Source organism: Bufo bufo, chromosome 4 (assembly GCF_905171765.1).
Source record: "Bufo bufo chromosome 4, aBufBuf1.1, whole genome shotgun sequence".
In the NCBI taxonomy this organism is placed as follows: domain Eukaryota; kingdom Metazoa; phylum Chordata; class Amphibia; order Anura; family Bufonidae; genus Bufo; species Bufo bufo.
This window is the reverse complement of record NC_053392.1, coordinates 500,097,928-500,118,988: the sequence shown is the minus strand read 5'-3', so window position 1 is coordinate 500,118,988 and position 21,061 is coordinate 500,097,928. Positions and strand designations below refer to the sequence as shown.

Below are 21,061 nucleotides of genomic sequence, written 5' to 3'. Positions count from 1 at the left end.
TCTGACTAATGAACTCCCTGGCTTCCTGAATCTGTTTAGAGGAGAGGCTGTCAGCAATTTTCACTGTGGCAACTGCTTCTTTTGCATCAGACCGAGGAGCCTAAACCTTTTCTTCTACAAAACCTGGCCACGGGCTGTCTTCAGTAGAGGACTCTTTCCATGGTTTTAGTAAATTCACATGGTACACCTGCTCTGGCTTTCGCCACCCTTACTGGTGTACCTTGAAGTTTACCTCTCCCACTTTCTCGAGTACCTCGTAGGGCCCCTGCCACCTAGCTAGGAACTTACTGTCTACGGTTGGTACCAGAACCAAAACCTGATCACCCGGGTTAAAGTTCCGGACCCAAGCCTGCCGATTATAGACCCTACTCTGGGATCAATGCGCTGTCTCCATATGCTCCCTGACCAGAGGCAACACTGTCTCCATCCATCCTTGCATCTGGGTGATGTACTCAATAACACTTTTGTGCGGTGTGGGTTGTTGTTCCCATGCTTCCTTGGCTATGTCCAACAGACCGCGAGGGTGTCTGCCATATAGCAGTTCGAAGGGCAAGAACCCAGTAGAGGCCTAGGGCACCTCTCGCATTGCAAACATGAGATAGGGCAGAAGAAGGTCCCAGTCCCTCCCATCCTTAGATACCACTCTTTTTAACATGTTTTTTAATGTTTGATTAAACCTCTCTGCCAGGCCATCAGTTTGTGGATGATACACCGACGTTCGTAGCTGTTTTATGTGGAGCAACTTACAGAGTTCCCTCATGAACTTGGACATAAAAGGGGTCCCTTGGTCAGTCAGAACCTCTTTAGGTAGTCCTACTCAGGAAAACATCTCCATTAACTCCTTAGCTATGAGTTTGGCCGATGTATGTAGCAGGGGCACCGGCTCCTGGCACCGAGTGGCATAGTCTAGGACGACCAATATGTGTTGGTGCCCTCTAGCGGACTTCGGTACTGGGCCTATGAGATCTATAGCAATTCGTTCGAACGGAACCTCGATAATCGGGAGAGGTACCAGGGGACTAAGGAAATGTGGCTGGGGGCTATTTATCTGGCAGGTTGGGCAAGATTTACAAAACTCTTCTACCTCTCTGAACACACTGGGCCAGTAAAAGCGCTGTAGTATCCGGTCCTGTGTTTTCTGCCACCCTAGGTGACCCCCAAGAACATGTTGGTGGGAAAGCTCCAATACGAGCTGGTGATACGCCTTGGGCACCAGCAGCTGTTCAATATGCTCAACCCGTAGTTGGTTTACCCGATACAGAATTTTCTGGTGAACGACAAAACGTTTTTGTGGTTCACCATCAATTATTACCACATTCTTCCAGGCCCGGGATAAGGTTGGGTCACGGTGTTGTGCGGTTCCGAAATTTTCACCGGAGACATTGAAGTCTGCCAATTCAGGACCCGGCGGCAAATACTCCACATCTCCCACCATTACACTCAGCAGGGTTGTCTCCCCCTCTTCCACCGAAGTGGTGGTCACCCCTACCGCTGGCCCTTCGGTCTCGGGTTCCCAGTTTCCCCACTGAGCAAGGCCACTCTACTGGGTTTGCACCTGTCTCACGGGTATCGGTAACTTTCGTATTAGGCCACAGTGCCGGGAAGTCTCTCCCAATTATAAGTTCATAATGTAAATTGGTAGCGACGGCCACCCCGTGAGTACACCTGTCGGCCACCGTGGACAGAGACACCAGGGCGGTGGGATAGTCCTTTAAGTCTCCATGGATGCACACGACCCCGACTTTTTGGCCAGTATACTTGGCGGGCAGCTCTTACCAGGGAAACTAGACACCCTGAGTGCAGCAGAGCCACTGCCAGAGTGTCTCCCACTTCCACCTGACACAGGTGGCTATTGTCTATAGTCTTGGGGCTACCTGTTGCACACAGCTTCCTGGCATACAATGAGTGGCGGTAGCCATAGTTAGTATCCATGGGTTCGCTCTGATGGGGACAGTTGGCCCTTATGTGGCCAGGCTCCTAACACCGCCAGCAGACCATCAGAGGTGGGTCTTCAGGGTGGTACATTCCGGGCGGATTTTTCCTGCACCAGCCGCCGGGTCTGGGGTGGAGATTTCAAGGGTTTGACTGCCCCCCTCCCAAAAGAACCCCCCCCTGTAGATTCCTGGTAGCCTCATAGAGCTCCACCAGGTCGACCATCTCAAGGGCATTACCAGGAGACACCTGGCTGATCCAGTGCTGGAGAGGGTATGACAAAGCCCTCCAGAAGACATCAGCCAACAGACGGTCCAGCATAGCAGTGGAACTCAGCATGTCAGGTTGCAGCCATTTTTGCAACCGATTTAACTGATCATAATACTGAGGTCTTGTGGGTTCAGCCGGGTTAAACTCCCACTGATGCACCTGCTGGGCCCGGACCAACACATTCACCCCCAGTCTTGCCAGAATATCACCTTTTACTGTCGTGTAATTGGCCGCTTGATCATCTGGTAAGTCGAAAAGCACCTGCTGGGGTCCAGATGCCAGGAACGGAGCGACGACCTCAGCCCATTGATCTCGGAGTAGCTTCTCCCTGCCGGCCACCTTTTCGAACACCACCAGATAGGTCTCGATGTCGCCTGAGGGGGTCATCTTAGGGATTGCCGCACGGACAGCTTTCCGGGCATCGTGGACGTTCTGGGATGCTCCTGCCGCTTGTAAAGCCATCACATGCTGCAACAGCAGCTGGTTGGTTTCCTGCTGCTGCTTATTAGCCTCCTGCTGCTGCAAGTTAGCCTCCACGAGGGCTTTCACGACAGCTTCCATTTTGTCCAGGGACACAAGTTGTAATCTCGCTGGTTTGATGTAAGACATGCAACCGTGCCCGGAAAAAGAAAAATCAGCTATACAGCCATACTACAACAGCAAAAGTGTCAATCAGCACTAGCTGCCGCTGAAACCTGAAATTACCGGCTCTTACTTCACCGAGGCCAGGAACCTCGGTAACACATACCTCCCGTCAATGACCCCTGCGCCTTCCTACAGCCTATTACTGGTATATACCAATGCTGGCCTGCAGGTGGCATGGGAATATACCAATTCAGCAGCCTCTGGCACTGCAACTATGCCGAAATGTCAATTCCCAGTATTCTCCATTCACTAATGAGAGTTCTGACAACAGTCACGCAAGTGTGCATGCTGAGAGTTGTAGTTTCACTACATCCCGAGTGCCGGACGTTGCCGATCCCTGCTATAATGGATAAAATCCCATTACTGAACACAAACGGCAATCTAATAATTGCATTATGAATTTTTTTAAGGACAGAAAAAAAAAAAATTCAAATCACCCCCCTTTCACATGGAAACAAGAGGCAGCGTGCCGTATCTTAGGGCAAAGTCTGCGCTCAATCTCCCACTGAAATAACTGCCAAGCATAAAAAACAGCTCCATCTAACCCCAGGCATTTTACGCACATTTTTTGGGGCGCAGATCCATGTAAAAAACGCATGTTGATTACTGCGCTAAATTTTGTAGGTGGATTTTCTAAAATCCCTCCTGTGAACATATCCTGAGGGTCTGCATTCATTCTGAGATGTGATGAAAGGAGTCATGTGGGTAGGACGCGCGCCCTGTTCAGACAGGTGCGGTATTTACACGGCAGGTTACCTCCCAGAAGTGGGCAGCTATAAGTAGCATGCTAGATATCTTTTTCACACGTGGCTTGTCACTGTTTGCAGCCCAGCCGTGTCCCCTCTCGTTCCCACAGCGCTTCGTGAAGGCTACGAACTGAGGTGGCCGCGGCAGACGCCACTACTGAGCATGCGCACTAAGCTCCCCAGCACAGGAAGCAGCGTACAGCCCGAGACCGGCGCTCTCTGTAGGACACGCTGCTCCGGGGTCTCCGTTCTGTGCTGAGAGGGTTCCTGTCCCCCCCCCGCGCCTGCTAGAGCCACCATGCCTCCCACCATCCAGCACCCCGACACTGCAGGTAATGGCAGCTCCTGTCACAGCCCAGCACCTGGTGGGAGAGTTGTGCTGGGAGTGTAATCAGCTGCGTGGGGGTTAATGCGGTGATCCTGCTTGTCTGTACCTCCTGTGTCACAGCCTGCTGCCACCATCTGTGCCAACCTGAAGCCTGCTGTAGACCAGGGCACTGGTCCGAAACTACAATTCCCAGAATGCTTCCTTCATTTCTATGAGAGTATACATGCTGGGAGTTGTAGTTTCACAACAGCTGGAGTGCGGAGGACAGTTGTCAGGCTGTGTTCACCCTGCACTCGGTGTATACATGCACCCTTATGGACTGAACATGTGAGAAATGATTGTCCCTTTGGCCTCTGCCAGGCTGGTCTATGCTTTTTCCCCCCACTGTAAGCCGGTGTTCACACATGGCTGATTAGCTGCACGTTTTTCGTTGTACGGTACCCGTGACGTTGATGAGATTTTAAGAAAAATGTCACCTGCCGTGCGGATTTGCTGCCTGTGAAGTTTGCAGCTTGTATAACATGTGGTTTTTGTCCTATTCTGGCATGTGTAGACCTAGGTTAGGATGTGTTCACATGGGGCAGATAAGCTGCAGATTTTTTGGTTTGCGCTTTGAGTGCAGAAATAAGCAGCGTACATTACCGTAACAGCAGAGCGGACGAGATTTTACCAAAACTCATTCACACAGCGCAGAAGAAAGGCGCATGGAAATTTTAGGGGGTCATATATTAAGCTGAAATCCGCCGATATTAGGCGTATCGCAGGTTGCGGTGCAACAGCTAGTTGCGCCGCTATCTGTGACTTTCCCCGTTTAGAAAAGTCGGAATGGCGTGCGCAGGGAAGGGAACATTTACCATTTTCTACGCCTGTTTTAGGCATAGAAAAGGGTCTAAATGTAAGACCGCTCGGAATCTGTCTTACATCGAGAACTGGATGCGCCGAAGTTATGGAGAGGCCGGCGTCTCTTGGTAACTTCGGTGGAACCACCGCCAGCGTAGCGGTTTATTAAGACTGGTGTCTAAAACACAGATCTTAATAAACGTGCCCCTTAGGGCTCGTTCACACGACCGTGCCGTCTTTTTTTGGTCCGCAAATTGCGGATCCGCAAAAAACGGATGCCACCCGTGTGCCTTCTGCAATTTGCGGAACGGAACAGGAGGCCCATTATAGAAATGCCTATTCTTGTACGCAAAACGGACAAGAATAGGACTCTACTCATAATTTTTGCGGGGCCACGGAACGGAGAAACGCAGAGTGCTGTCCGATTCTTTTGCGAACCCATTAAAATGACTGGTTCCGTATGCGGAATGCAGAAAACGGCCTGTATATGGAACGCAAAATACGTTGGTGTGAAGGAGCCCTTAATCTGCTGCTCACCAGTTTATGTTGTGGATTCCACCCTTTGCAGTGTGTAGGATGAAATCGATGCCAAATCCGTATCACAATCGGCAGCAAATCTGCACATAACCCATGCGGTCTATGGGGGATTTTTTTATATTTTTTTGTGCTGAAGTTTACGTCTTGTTTGTACGAATCCCTGAGGAATGCACAGCCCGCAGCACTCTCCCTTAGGCTACATGCACACAAACGTATTTTGTTTCCGTGTCTGTTGTCCGTGGTTCCATTCTGCAAAAAAAATGGAGCATGTCCTATTCTGTTTTGCGGACTAGTATAGGCATATACAATGGATCCGCAAAAAAAAACAATAAACGGATGCCATCCTTTTTTTTTTTTTTGGACCGCAAAACATACGGTCGTGTGCATGTAGCCTTATAGTCAGTATCTCGTAAAAGTATACTGCACAGTAGGGGTTCTCACAGAGGTGGCCTGCAGGTGTTTAGGGTATGCCGCTATAGGAGTGTAGGTCAGGGCTTTACTTTGGGAAATATTCCTAGCATATACATGATGTCAACATAGCCCAAGGCTGGTCGCCGTGTAGCACTATAATGGAAGCGAATGGGATTGCAGCACGACAAGTTGCCACAACCCCAGAACTAATATATATATTTATATTAAATTATTTTGTTTTTGGGCAAGACCTTCCCATTCACTTCCATTATGTTGTGAGGCTGCTCTGCTACGTAGCGCTGCTTGGTTGTGGACACTTGTCGCAACCATCGTGTAGTCCTGACAGAACTCTCAGCTGCCTCCTTTAGGCTGGGGCTGCATGGCAGCCATGGAAACACAACGGCTTGGACTTCCGGGTCTGTACCTCCGCTCCTTATTCTCATGACTGTATTTTCGGTCCTCATGCGATCCCATTATTTTCTGTGGGGCTGCAAAAAAATGTGGTCAGCACACAGACGTCATCCGTGTTCTGTCCACATAAGTGCGCTGTGCCACCTATCGGGGAACATGTCCCATTCTTGTCCGTTTTACAGAGAGGAATAGGGATTTTGACAATGGGGCTTGCAAAAAGTGCACATGACTAGTGTCTGCGTTTTGCGGACCAGAAAAAGTCTACATCCACACAGCCGTATCCCTAATAGGCGACCCAAACCTCCTGCAATCGGCTGATAAAGGCCAGTCTGGTTGCTGACGCCCCTCTCGATCAGCTGGTGCTGGGGAAGCTTTGGGTGGCGGCACATTGTACCCCTGTAGGACATCTGAAGCATTTATTGTACAGTAGGCTTATAGCATGTCACAGTGGTGCCACCAGGAAACGCGGTCAGACGTATAGCAGGAACTTTGGACATAGGTTTAGCTCAGGTTATTTCAGCAGATGGGGCGTGAGTAGCTGTGAGATGCCACACGGCTCCAGGCGATAGAAAGAACCAGGAATAACGTGTGACAACCTGAACCGCAGAGAAGCCTTTTTGACACTTCTAGCTTGTCCATCTAATCTGTCCATCCAGCCGTCCATGTTGTCCAGGCATACCCTACCACCTGATTGGACATCGGGTTTGAAGAGACACGACTACCCATTGGATGGTACGGTTACTGAGGCAGCTGTGTGATTCCCAATGAGTGTCCTGCATGAATTCAATTTTACTTAATGGGACCATTGCACAAAACTTTCTGAGCACAGCGGTTCTTCCGGGCCCATTCTCGGCATAATTGCCAGGTTGTGGCTGGATCCCTGCCAGTCCCCATTATAGGTAATGGGGCTGGACGGAGACTTTCAAGGTTCCAGCAATGCCAGAAAGCAAAGAGATCCCTAGCGCTAGTGTAAAGCTAGCCCAGGGGTCGGAAACGTCCGGCACTCCAGCTGTTGTGAAACTACAACTCCCAGCATGCATACTTGCTCTGCTCTTCTAAGAACTCTCATAGAAATAAATAGAGCATGCTGGGACTTATAATTTCACAAGCGCTGGAAATCGCCTAAGGGGTGCGTTGACAACAGCATCGCCCAGCGGGCAGTTGTCTCTCCAAGAATGATGTTAGTTCTGGTCGACAACCCCTTTAAATATTTCATAATACACCGTCTCCGAAAAGGGGTTCCAGTGTGGCTATGTGCATGCATTGGGGCCATTCAGGGACATGCACGGTACAAAGAAGCCTGGATAAATCTGTCCAGACTCTTCCATCTTTGCTTTGTTGCTATCCTGTCTTCCTTGGCGTCTTCTTGCTCCATCTGCACTGGAGACCCTTCTTCAGACCGGGCCAGTGAACTTCAGCTGTGTGCAGAAGGGGATGGAGGGGCTGAATAAATTGTGGGCTCAGGTGTCTGGGATTTGAATTCATTTTAGGGTCTTTATTCCATTGTGTGTTTTTAGCCTTTTTGTCTTTTGGGAAAAAAAATGAATTGGTAGGGGTAGAGAGAAGAATTTTACCAGGGGTTCCCCCAACGCTAAAGAAGTCAGGAAACCCCAATAAAGTTATAGGGGCTAACTGTAAGATTGGTCTGCGTCCTACCCTCAGGGCCCCCCTGCAGCTCCCCTGAAATGACCAGAGCGCCTCCATTCATTTCTATGGGAGATCCGGATTTAGTGGAGCGCTGTACTCTGCTATCTCCACTCTCCAGAGCTACCATAGAAATGAATAGAGCGGCAACGCCAGTGTCACACATGACACATTCTCACTTGCTTGGGTGAAGCCTACAGGTAAAGTGATGGCTGGAGAAACGCTTTGTACTATATGCAGGAGTGGACATCTTGGGAGGCGTCCTAAAAGCTGTATGCAGTATAATGGGACAAGTAAAACATGCATGAGATGTATTTCTCCCTACACAGATCATTAGTTAAATATTAGAGATTTATTGGTTCCCCTCTTCCCTAGTAGATGAGTTTGTACCATGGGCACTTGTACTGGAGCCAGATTGAATTTCCTTCTATGGGACTAAGCGCTTTTTTTTTTTTTTTTTGCCTTCCAAACCCAATTTCCATATGGCGTGCATTGAATTATGATGGATTTGTTATGCAGCCATCTGTATGATGTGTGATCTGGGGTCCTAGGATAGTGAAAAAGGATCGTAGACTCTGAGAAAGTCCTCAGTATATCTGTATCTTCTTCATGCTCAGGGAGGACGTTTGCTTTCTTGAAAATATTTTTTCAGCTGTTTTCAGGAATGTGTGTCATGGGAATTTATTTATTATAATTTGTCACATTCTGTTTCTCATCTTTTAAACTTTAACTCAAGTCTCCACACATGAAGAACTAGAATCAATTCTCCAGAAGCGGATCATGGTCTTGGATGGCGCGATGGGCACCATGATCCAACAGCATACTCTTTCAGAAGAGTCCTTCAGGGGGCAGGAGTTTGTAGACCATTGCAAATCTTTAAAAGGCAATAATGATCTTCTAAGCATCACCCAGCCGGATATCATCTACAAAATTCACAAGGTATTCTTGCGTCTGTTTTAAAAAAAAAAAAAAAAAAAACTGGGCAAAATTTCACCCAGGGAAACCAGTTGTTGACCCATACTAGTAACACTAGGCTAACAGTAGCGTTGGGACATCCGGCAGCCTGTTCCAACATAAATCTGTCGGCTGGGCAAAAACCACTGTATGCAGCGGTATGTGTCCACCTGAAACCGGAAATTTATGCCAGAAAGTGGCTGGATCACCGCCACTTTATGGTCAATGGTGATCCGGCGGTTCCTGGAATTATCTGGCTTTGCTGGATGTGGTGAACTCCGGCAGGCTGTTCCTCTGCTGGATTTCAAACGCTGATGTGAACGTACCCTGAGCTATTCGTTTAACACCTTCTTATTCTGTTTTAGAAGATTGTAGAGTTACTCAATTAGATCATTATAGGTTCTGAGATGGAATTTGTGAAGGTAGTGAGCAGGGTTTCTGCAAAAGTCCTATGTATTTTATCGGCATCGTCACATCTAAGGCTACTTTCACACTTGCATTTGGGGTTCCGCTTGTGAGATCCGTTTGAGGGCTCTCACAAGCGGCCCCGAACTGATCCGTTCATCCCCAATGCATTCTGAATGGATAAGGATCCGTTCAGAATGCATCAGTTTGGCACCGTTTGGCCTCCGTTCCGCTCTGGAGGCGGACACCAAAACGCAGCTTGCAGCGTTTTGGTGTCCGCCTGGCCGTGTGGAGCCAAACGGATCCGTCCTGACTTACAATGCAAGTCAATGGGGACGGATCCTTTTGACGTTGACACAATATGGTGCAATTGCAAACTGATCCGTCCCCATTGACTTTCAATGTAAAGTCAGGAGTCCCTATTAATATACCATCGGAGTTTTCTCCAATCCGATGGTATATTTTAACTTGAAGCGTCCCCATCACCATGGGAACGCCTCTGTTAGAATATACCATCGGATTTGAGTTAGATCGTGAAACTCAGATCCGACAGTATATTCTAACACAGAGGCGTTCCCATAGTGATGGGGACGCTTCAAGTTAGAATATACTGAGAACTGTGTACATGACTGCTGCCTGGCAGCACCCGATCTCTTACAGGGGGCTGTGATCCGCACAATTAACCCCTCAGGTGCCGCACCTGAGGGGTTAATTGTGCGTATCATAGCCCCCTGTAAGAGATCGGGTGCTGCCAGGCAGCAGGGGCCAGACCCCCCTCCCCAGTTTTAAATTCATTGGTGGCCAGTGCGGCCCCCCTCCCTCCCTCCCCAGTATTTAAATTCATTGGTGGCCAGTGCGCCCTTAATTAAAATCACCCCCCTTCCCCATCATTGGTGGCAGCGGAGAGTTCCGATCGTAGTCCCAGTTTAATCGCTGGGGCTCCGATCGGTTACCATGGCAGCCAAGACTCTATTGCAGTCCTGGCTGCCATGGTTACTTAGCAATTTTAGAAGCATTATACTTACCTGCGCTGTCTGGCCGGCCAGGCGCTCCTTCTACTGGTAAGTGACAGGTCTGTGCTATAAGCAATGCGCCGCACAGACCTTTCACTTACCAGTAAGAGGAGCGACCGGCCGGCCACAGACAGCGCAGATAAGTATAATGCTTCTAGAATTGCTAAGTAACCATGGCAGCCAGGACTGCAGTAGCGTCTTGGCTGCCATGGTAACCGATCGGAGCCCCAGCGATTACACTGGGACTCCAATCGGAACTCTCCGCTGCCACCAATGATGTAAGATCGGGTGCTGCCAGGCAGCAGGGGGCAGTTATGTACACAGTTCTTAGTATATTCTAACTTGAAGCGTCCCCATCACCACGATGTGAAAACTCAGATCTGAAAAAGCTGTTATGCAGACGGATCCGTTCTGAACGGATGCAAGCGTTTGTATTATAGGTGCGGATCCGTCTGTGCAGATACCAGACGGATCCGCACCGAACGCAAGTGTAAAAGTAGCCTTAAGATTATTTTGCATTTGATTACCCATAAATCTTCTGGGCTGTTTGATCCTACCAAAGCCAGGCAGATCTAGAGGCTACAGGCTCCTTAACAAGTCAAATAAAAGTTGATTTCTGCCAATATGTTCCTTCCGTAGGAGTATTTGCTCAGTGGAGCAGATATTGTGGAGACCAACACATTCAGCAGTACAAGTATTGCACAGGCAGACTATGGCCTTGAACACCTGGTAAGATTCCTTGTTATCTCTGATTATTTGCTCATTCTGCCGCTGGGGTCGCCCTTCTGAAAAGTCTCTGGCGACTGCTTATTATTTGACAGACATTTAATTTCTTCTGTGATGACTACATTGCTCTTCACTGATCAAACATTGTTATTGTATACAACCCAGGATTCAATTAACGCGTCTCTGTTGTCACAGGCCTACCGCTTGAATAAAGTCTCTGCAGAAGTAGCAAGAAAAGCAGCAGATGACGTATCATGTGAGACAGGTGGGAATTTAAATCGTTAGGCTTGGGCTATTCCGACCTCTATCATGAGTTACCATTTCTGAGCTTTCCAAAAGGTGGCAATGTGTGAGGCCAGAGTGGCAAGACATTGCGTCATTTCCCATGTTAGTAGATTGGTGTCTCAGCTTTGAGGTTTAGATGCAGTGAATTTCATTTCTGCATCTAGTCCTGGCCTAATGCTGTCATATACATAAAATAGCTGGCCCCCCAAATTCCCCTTAACCACCACCTACAAAAACACGTACCATTATGTAATTTTCAGCTTCCATCCCACTGTCATTTAAATCCTTATATGCTTTGGTCAGTAGTGACTGTGCCATCTGTAGAGAAGGGGTCCCTCAGCAAACTGCAATGCCTCCATGGGCCACCAGTGGGTTAATTTGGCAGCCAGGAGGTCCCCAGGCCCACGATGGCTGAATAAGTTGTCTGCTAGTTTAACAAACAATGTTGGTTTGGAATGCTGAGTATTCCAAAGGATTATACTGGCACAGAAATGAAGTCCCCCCTAGTGGGGGAAAAAGTAAAATTACTATGCACCAGGGTTTCTCAACTCCGTTCCTCGGGACCCACCTACCGGTCATGTTTTCAGGATATCCTTAGTATTGAGCAGGTAATATAATTATTGTCCATGCATCAGGACTTACCACAGGTATTCATTCTGTGGGATATTCTCAAATCCTGACTGGTAGGTGGGTCCCAAGGACCGGAGTTGAGAAACCCTCTATACACTTTGAACACCAGGCAGCGCCATACTGTGTAAGAAAACTTTATAACGTCACATTTCTCCAATTAGTTCTGTTTATGTTTTTTCGTTTTTGATCTACAGCCTGCTGTGCTTCCTATGCACAGCAGGCTGCTCTGAGTGGATTTACAGAGAATCCGTCATCTGACGGATTCTCTGTAACCACTCCTTGCTCCACACGGGAGCGCGCATTGTCCCCCCCCCCCCCCCCCCCCCCCCCCCCCGCCCCTTCAGGATGGCAGAGAGGTGCAGACTGTCAGCTGTAACATAACCCCTTCCATGCTGCGGTCCTTAGGAACCGCTATATGGAAGGGGCTAACCATCGGGCCGCTGCTCTTCTGTGGCAGCGGCCCGATGCTGTGGTATTAACCCCCTTTCCTCACCCAGCTCAAATGGGTCACCCCCCAGCCCTAAGTTCTAACCATCAGGCTGCTGCTCTGACACTCTGCTTGAAACGCCACAGTCCTTAGGGACCGATGTATGGAGGCGCTAAGCATCGGGCCGCTGCTCTGCTGTGGCAGCGGCCTGATGCTTGAAGGGTAAATTGAGGGAGGGAGCTTCAAAGGCATCCGGCTTGCCGTGGTATGTCTAAGCCTGATCAGGCTCCTGCTGAAGGCACAGCACAGGGGAGACTGAGTCTCTCCCCTCTCTGCCACTGCTGCCAATAAGAAGAGAGAGGGACAGAGGAGAGGAGTGGCTGTGGTCACTGCGCCACCAATGATGATATCTCGCCCATTAATACAAAGCCGGCACCTGACCTCTGACAGGGCGCTGTGATCTGCAGCAGTTAACCCCTCAGGTCCTGTCATAGAGGGTGCCCCGACCCCCAGTATTATAATCATTGGTGGCAGTGGCCACAGGGTACCCCCTCTTCATTCATTGGTGGTGCAGTGGCAGTGATCGGAGCCCCAGCAGTGTAATCCTGTGGCTTCGATCGTTTACCATGGCAGCCAGGATGCTATTGAAGCCCTGGCTGCCATGGTAAGCTCCCTACTGCTGTGTGCACAAAGCACAGGGCAGCAGGGACAGTGTGAGGTCCTATTCACCCTAATAGAGCTCTATTAGGGTGAATAGGACAAGGGATGAAAAGATCCCAGGTTCTAGCCCCTAAGGGAGCTAATAGTTGTTAAATAAAAAGTAAAAAAAAAGTTTAAAGAAAAACAAACACCAAAATATTAAGTATAAATCACCCCTCTTTCCCAATTTTATATATAAACAAACACATTACATATCGCCATAACAGAAAAAAAAACAAAAAAAAACGTAATTCGCTTTTTTTTTTTTTTTTGTCACCTTATCCCCCCAAAAAATATGATTGGACTGTTCGATTATGGGCCGGAAGTTCCATAAAATGCGGAATGCACGCAGGTTTTTTTAATTTTTTTTTATGGTATCTAAATCAAATCATGGTCCGTGGTAGCGGAATCCATAACGGAATTCTTAGATAACCTGAACCTTGTACGCCGAACTTGAAACCCTAGTCGCAGGTTCATAGGTTGAAAAAGGCTCTGTGAATGAGCTGAAAATATTGCGACCACAGGAGTGAATAAAGTGTTTTTTTCTTTACATATAAAAAAAATTGGTGTGAAGTAGAACTGGCTTAGTTGCCCATAGCAACCAATCAGATTCCACCTTTCATTTTTTCACAGCTCCTTTGGAAAATGAAAGGAGGAATCTGATTAGTTGCTATGGGCAACTAAGCCAGTTCTACTTTACACCAGTTTTGATAAATTTCTGAGCAGATTGATATATATAGTTTTATTAGAAAAGATTCAGTAAGACTAGTAGTTTAAATATTTATATCCCTGCTCATTCCGAGTTTATATGGGTGGGCCTATCAGTGTGCATACCATTTGTAGCTGCCAGTCCTTGATTAGGACTGCCCACATGACTGCTAAGCTCCAAATGAAAAACAACAAAAGTTTTTACTGAATAGTTTCCTGAAAAACTATATATCAATCTTCTCAGCTCCTCCTGCTCTATAACATGGTGCCAGCCACTGCTTTTCATGGTCACAGATTCCCTTTAAAGGGCATTTATTAGCAGATTTGTACCTATGGAACTGGCTGACCTGTTACATGTGCGCTTGGCAGCTGAAGGCATGTTCATATGTGCCCGCATTGCTGATAAAAAAATGATGTTTCAATATATGCAAATAAGCCTCTAGGAGCAACAGGGGTGTTGCCATTACAACTTGAGATCCACTTTTTCTGCAACTGCTGCGCCCTCTGCACTTTGACAGGACCAAGTGTGATCACGTTTATACTGTGTGGCCCTGTCAGTTAGGGTCCATGCACTGACACCGGCCATGTGCACATGGCCGGCACTATAATAGAAAATGCCTATTCTTGTCCGCTCTTGCGGACAAGAATAGGACATGTTCTATTTTTTTTTTTTTTCGGAACGGAAGTGCGGATGCGGACAGCACACTGTCCGCATCTTTTCCGGCCGCATTGAAAATGAATGGGTCCGCACCCATTCCGCATAATTGCAGTACAGATCCGGACCATTCATAAGGACGTCTGGATAGAGCCTTAGGCCTCTTTCACATGAGCGTGACAGATTAGGTCCGGATGCGTTCATTGAATCCTCATTTCTCGCCCATATTCCTTGGGGGACACAGGAAACCATGGGTATAGCTCTGCTCCCTAGGAGGCGTGACACTAAGTGAAAGCTGTAAGCCCCTCCTCCATCAGCTATACCCTTCAGCCTGGAGAAGAGACCGCCAGTTTTTGCTTAGTGTCCAAGGAGGCAAGACACCCCCTGCTTATGCAGGGTTGTTTTCCTATGATTTTTTATTTTTGCGTTATTTGTTGTTTTTAATTCGGTTTTTTTCTACCTACAGGGACAACAGAGGCGCATTAGACCCCTCTGTTTCTCCCGGGGTTGAGTTGCGCCAGTGCCGGTAATTCCGCACTGCCGCCTCCCCCACAGAAGACAAGGTGGACCAGGGCAGCCTCGCTCCCCTGCGTCCCGCCAGCTCAGGGTCGCCCGCACGCCAAGTCCCTCCCCCGGCTTCCTGCCACTGCGGTGCCAGGAGCTGAAGGGGCGACCCCGCTGGATGGATTGAGGGCGAAGACAGCGTATGGTGAGACAGGCTCTTCCTCCCTCCCACCGCTGCTACAGGCCTCCTGGGCTCCCATGGCCACTGTTACTACATGGCCACTGCTACATCGTGCGCCCACCCCTCCCCCCCCCCCCCCCCGGGCATATATCGGGACCGTTACCGGGCAGGGGAGTTTATCTGGGCAAGTCCTTGGCAGGGACGCTGCCTTCAGGGGACGGCTGCAGGAAAAAAGCAAGCCGTCTGCCACATCCAGGCGCGGAGGGGGCCGCTTTCTTGGCGTGAACGGCGCCATTTCAGGCCGGCACTTCATCATCCTTGGGGGTTAAAATCATTTGCCGCGCGCGCGCGGCTCTGCTTCAGAGCGGCAGAGAGGGGGCGGAGCTTCCTACATGCGCTCCGCTACTTCCGGGTTCATCGCACAGTGCTGCGTGGAATCCTCTCTGCAGTGCGATCCGAAGCCGGTGCTGCTGCCTCTCCTCCACAGCCTCCTCAGTCTGTTCCCCTTACCGCTGCCGCTTGCATCATCCGGGTCTGGTAGGACTTTTAACCCCCTCCGTGCCACAGTACTGTCGCTTGGGTGTTATCCCCATTCCTTTCCTTGGGGTCTCCCACTTCAAGTGCAACATCTTTGTTCCACCATGTCAGACCCTTCTGCAGCCGCCAAGCCTTGGTACCATGCCTGTACTGCTTGTAGGGAACCCTTTCCCCGGGGGCAGTCTGATCCGCACTGTACTGCATGCCGGGCTCCACCGCAGCCTCAGTCGCCCGCTGTGTCGCTCCCTGCTGCCTCTGACCCGCCTGACTGGGCTAGATCCCTGTCCCAGGCCGTGGAAAGCCTCACTCATGTCGTGGGCCGCCTAATAGACAGGCCACCTACCCCGCAGGACGCCTCTCTGATTGTCGCGCCCTCCGGGTCCACTGCTTCTGCCGCTGCAGCGGGTTCACTCTCTTTTAGTGACCCCTCCCGAGCTAGGCACTCTCAGAAGCGTATTAGAGTAGAGCGAGCCTCCTCCTCGGATGCCTCCCTCTCCCCGCCACGCGTGCGCACCCAGACGAGCCTCTCCTCTCCAAAGGATTCGCTCTCTGAAGGTGAATTGGCGGTTTCAGATTTGGAAATGGACTCGGCCCTGCCGTCCAAGCTAGCCTCAGCGATGGGTCAACTCATCTCTGATATTCGTGACACCTTTAAGGTGCAGGATGATCCCCCTAGCTCGGACGCAGCTAGCGTCTCATTTATCAGACCCAGGCAGGTCTCAAAAGTCTTTCCAATCCACTCTGATTTCTCCTCTGTGGTGTCTAAGGCTTGGGCTCGCCCGGACGCCCGTTTTGTCAACCCCAAGAAGCTGGACATTTGCTATCCTTTTCCAGCCGATGTCGTGGCCACATGGTCTTCCCCACCCAAGGTGGACCCCCCTGTGGCCCGGCTGTCAAAGAACACGGCCATCCCTGTTCCCGACGGGTCCTCTCTTCAGTCAGCGGAGGACCGTCGCATGGAGACCCTTTCTAAGGGCATTTTTGCTGCCTCCGGTTCTGCTCTCAGACCGGTTTTTGCCTCTGCTTGGGCAGGGAAAGCAATCTCTGCTTGGGGTGCGCAGCTGGAACAGGAGTTGGACTCGGACGTCCCCATCCAGGACCTGCGTTCCTTGGCCCAGCTTATTGTTCGGGCCGGGAATTTTGTTTGTGAGGCCTCCCTTGATGCGGGAGCCCTTATTGCACGCTCCTCCGCCCTGGCAGTTTCCGTCAGGAGGGAGCTCTGGCTGAAGGTTTGGAAAGCGGACGCTGCCTCCAAACGTTCCTTGGCGGGGCTACCGTTTGCGGGTTCCCGCCTTTTCGGGGTCCGCCTAGACAAACTTATTTCGGAGGCCACGGGTGGTAAAAGCACCCATCTTCCTCAACCCCAAGCCAGGGGCGCCCCCCGCGGACGCCCTGGTGCGTCTCGTTTTCGGTCCTCCCGCAGGGCCTCTGGGGCTCCCACCACAGCTGCCGCTTCGGCTCCTCCCCAGGACAAGCATAGGAAGCCGTTTTTTCGGGCGCAGCCCTCCTGGCGCAAGCCGCAGGCTGCCCGCACACCCGCAGCAAAGCAATCCTCTGCCTGAAGGCGCGCCCCCACCCACCCGGGTGGGGGGCCGGCTCCTCCTTTTCAGGGACGTCTGGTTGGCTCACGTCTCCGACGCCTGGGCCCTCGAAATTGTGTGCTCCGGATACAAAATCGAATTTGCATCCTTCCCTCCAGATCGGTTCTTTCGCTCCCGCCCACCACGGGACCCGAAACGCGCGGTTGCGTTCTCCGCGGCCGTTCAAGCCTTACTGGACAGGGGGGTGATTACCCCCGTTCCTCTAGAGGAAAGGTTCCAAGGGTTCTACTCGAACCTCTTTGTAGTTCCCAAGAAGGGAGGTTCCGTGCGGCCCATTTTGGACCTCAAAAAGCTCAACCGTTTTCTCCTCCTTCGACGGTTTCGGATGGAGTCCCTCCGTTCCGCGGTGGCTTCCCTGGAGCAGGGAGATTTCATGTCTTCCATCGATATACAGGATGCCTACCTCCATGTTCCGGTAGCCCGGTGTCACCATCGCTTCCTCCGATTCGCCGTGGGGGACCTCCACTTCCAGTTTGTCGCCCTTCCCTTTGGGCTGGCAACAGCCCCCCGGGTGTTCACCAAGGTCCTGGCCCCGGTTTTGGCCTTACTCCGTTCCAGGGGTGTTTTTCTGCTACCGTACTTGGACGATATCCTCATCAAGGCTCCGTCCCTTTCTCAAGCGGTTGCCAGCGTGGATCTCACTCTAGAGACTCTGACGAGGTTCGGTTGGGTCATCAACTTCCCCAAGTCCTCCCTTCCCCCCTTCAGACAACTGGTCTTCCTGGGAATGCTTTTAGACACGGGAGCGGCGGAAGTACGTCTTCCCTCGGAAAAACGTCTGATCCTCCGTGGGGCGGTTCGGGGTCTCCTTCTCCACCGTCGACCGTCCTTCCGCTTCTGCATGCGGGTCTTGGGGCAGATGGTTGCCTGCTTCGAGGCGATCCCGTTTGCGCAGTTTCACTCCCGCCCTCTCCAACGGGCGATCCTCTCCTCCTGGGACAAATCGCCGCAGTCTCTGGATCATCCCTTCCATCTATCGCCTCCGGTGAGGTCATCTCTCCGCTGGTGGTTACAGTCCCCTCTTCTGGGCAGGTCTTTTCTGCCACTCAACTGGTTGGTGGTTACAACCGATGCCAGTCTCTTGGGCTGGGGAGGCGTGTTTCCTCCCCGATCCGTCCAGGGCATTTGGTCTCCATTGGAGTCCAAACTCTCGATCAATGTCTTGGAGCTGAGAGCGGCCCTTTTCTCTACGACACTGGACTCATCTGTTGAAGGGTCATCCAGTTCGTGTACAATCGGACAATGCCACGGCTGTGGCGTACATAAACCACCAGGGGGGCACTCGCAGCGCTGCTGCAATGAGGGAGGTCTCCAGCATTCTTCGTTGGGCGGAAGCCCACGTCCCGGCCCTATCGGCAATTTTTATTCCAGGGGTGGACAATTGGGCGGCGGACTTCCTCAGTCGCACCACTGTCGACCCCGGCGAGTGGTCTCTTCACCCGGAGGTATTCGAGGCCATTTGCCTTCGTTGGGGCATACCGGACGTGGACCTCATGGCCTCCAAGTTCAATCACAAGGTCCCCGCCTATCTGTCCAGGGCCAGGGATCCGGGAGCTTGCGGAGCCGACGCCCTCGTTCTTCCTTGGCGAGGCTTCGCGCGTCCATACATATTCCCTCCCATCCCACTCCTGCCCAAGGTCCTTCGGAAGATCGCGGCGGAAGGCGTCTCGGTGATTCTGGTCGCTCCGGACTGGCCCCGCCGGTCTTGGTATGCCGACCTCATGCTGCTCCTGGCAGACGCGCCCTGGCCGCTGCCCGCCAGGGAAGATCTTCTCTCTCAGGGACCGATCTTCCACCCGTGTTTAAGGTCCCTACGTTTGACGGCGTGGTTGTTGAGACCACCGTCCTGACACGTAGGGGTTTTTCTGCGGACGTCGTCCGCACCATGATCCGCGCCCGTAAGCCGTCCTCTTCTAGGATCTATTATAGGACCTGGAGGACCTATTTGGGGTTCTGTGCCGATCTGGGGATTCCTCCGCTCCGCTTTTCTCTCCCCACCGTTTTGTCCTTCCTGCAGAGCGGACTTGCCCAAGGTCTGGGTCTTAGTTCTTTGAAGGGTCAGGTGTCTGCGCTGTCCATTTTGTTTCAGCGCCCACTGGCCCCCCTTGGTCCTGTCAAGACCTTCCTTCAGGGCGTGGCTCACGCGGTTCCCCCGTACCGGCCTCCGGTACCGCCCTGGGACCTGAACCTGGTTCTCTCAGCGCTCCAGGCTTCTCCTTTCGAGCCTCTGCGGACGGTTTCCTTGCGACTTCTGTCCTGCAAGGTTATTTTCCTTGTAGCCGTCACCTCTCTTCGGAGGGTGTCCGAATTGGCTGCACTCTCCTGTCTGGAACCTTTCCTAGTGTTCCACCAGGACAAGGTAGTTCTTCGTCCGGTCCCTTCCTTCCTTCCTAAGGTGGTCTCCGCCTTTCATCTGAACGAGGACATCGTTCTCCCCTCTTTGTGTCCTTCCCCTTCCCACCCTAGGGAGAGGGAGCTTCATCGCCTGGACATTGTCAGGGCGCTCAAGGTTTACCTGGAGGTAACAAGCTCTTTCAGGCGTACTGACTCGCTCTTTGTGGTTCCGGAGGGGTCGCGCAGAGGGTTGGCGGCATCCAAAGTTGCTATCGCCCGTTTTGTCAAGATGGCTGTTACTGAGGCTTATCTCGCCAAGGGCAAGGTTCCGCCCCTCGGTGTTACCGCTCATTCCACTAGAGCGGTCGGGGCTTCCTGGGCTCAGAGAAATCGGGCTTCTACGGAGCAGATTTGCAAGGCGGCCACTTGGTCCTCCTTGCACACCTTCACCAAGTTCTACAGGGTGCATACTCATGCGTCGGCTGACGCTGCTTTAGGCCGTCTGGTGTTGCAGGCAGCAGTTGATTGATGCCTCCGGTGTTGGTCTAGTTTGTTCTGGTCCCTCCCTTCTGGGACTGCTCTGGAACGTCCCATGGTTTCCTGTGTCCCCCAAGGAATATGGGCGAGAAAAGGAGACTTTTGTATTACTTACCAGTAAAGTCTCTTTCTCGCTCTTCCTTGGGGGACACAGCACCCGCCCTTCATTTGGGTTTACAGTTGTGGTTCCGGCTTGGTTGCCCCCGTTGGGGCTTGACGGTTCTTTTTTCCGGTTGGTGGTTATCTTTCACTACTTGGACACGCAACTGGCGGTCTCTTCTCCAGGCTGAAGGGTATAGCTGATGGAGGAGGGGCTTACAGCTTTCACTTAGTGTCACGCCTCCTAGGGAGCAGAGCTATACCCATGGTTTCCTGTGTCCCCCAAGGAAGAGCGAGAAAGAGACTTTACTGGTAAGTAATACAAAAGTCTCCTTTTTTCTCAGAAATGCGGGCACATGTGTACATGAGACCAAGACAGATGTCTTCAGCTGCCAAGTGCACATACAACAGGTCAGCCAGTTTCATAGGTACAAAACTGCTGACAGATGTCCTTTAACCTGTGCACTGCTATTCTGGTAAGTCCTGATATTCATCTGGATTCACTGGTTGGTGTTACTGAGATGAAGGATGACTTCTAAGCCCGATAATTGCCCTTTATGTGAATTATATTGTTAGTCATGAAATCTAGAAAATTAAGCAAAAAATTGATTAGGGAAGTTTATCCTAACAGTTTTTTTTGTTCTTTATTTCAGGGGTAAAAAGGTTTGTGGCAGGAGCTATGGGGCCAACTAATAAGACCCTGTCTGTGTCCCCCTCTGTTGAGAGGCCAGACTACCGAAATATCAGTAAGTTTGATAGTTTTGAGAGGCTGTGATTGCCCTTTATACACAATACACTGTTATCACATTGTTCGTGAGTTTCCACTATAAAAGGGGTTGGCCCATCTCGCAGTTTGACTGCTAGACTGTGCTACAAATGTCCGACAGGTGCGGGTGAACTGTGCAAGAGTGGCCACCCTCCGTTCGCTTTTCAAGGAGTGATGAAAATGGCCGACCGCCAGTTCAGTGAACGGACAGGCGCGGCGGTGCACTTTCCATTCAT

At 51.0% G+C, this 21,061-nt stretch overlaps 1 protein-coding gene across 1 annotated transcript in view; it reads left to right on the top strand.

Moving 5' to 3' along the window:
- The first annotated feature begins 3,769 nt into the window (after positions 1-3,769).
- MTR (5-methyltetrahydrofolate-homocysteine methyltransferase) overlaps positions 3,770-21,061 on the top strand; it is a 109,205-nt gene continuing 91,913 nt past the window's right edge. Inside the window, exons 1-5 of the mRNA XM_040429615.1 lie at positions 3,770-3,925; positions 8,501-8,703; positions 10,776-10,865; positions 11,058-11,127; positions 20,713-20,805. Coding sequence (XP_040285549.1) covers positions 3,892-3,925; positions 8,501-8,703; positions 10,776-10,865; positions 11,058-11,127; positions 20,713-20,805 — 490 coding nt within the window. The 5' untranslated portion in view covers positions 3,770-3,891. The remainder of the gene's footprint in view (positions 3,926-8,500; positions 8,704-10,775; positions 10,866-11,057; positions 11,128-20,712; positions 20,806-21,061) is intronic.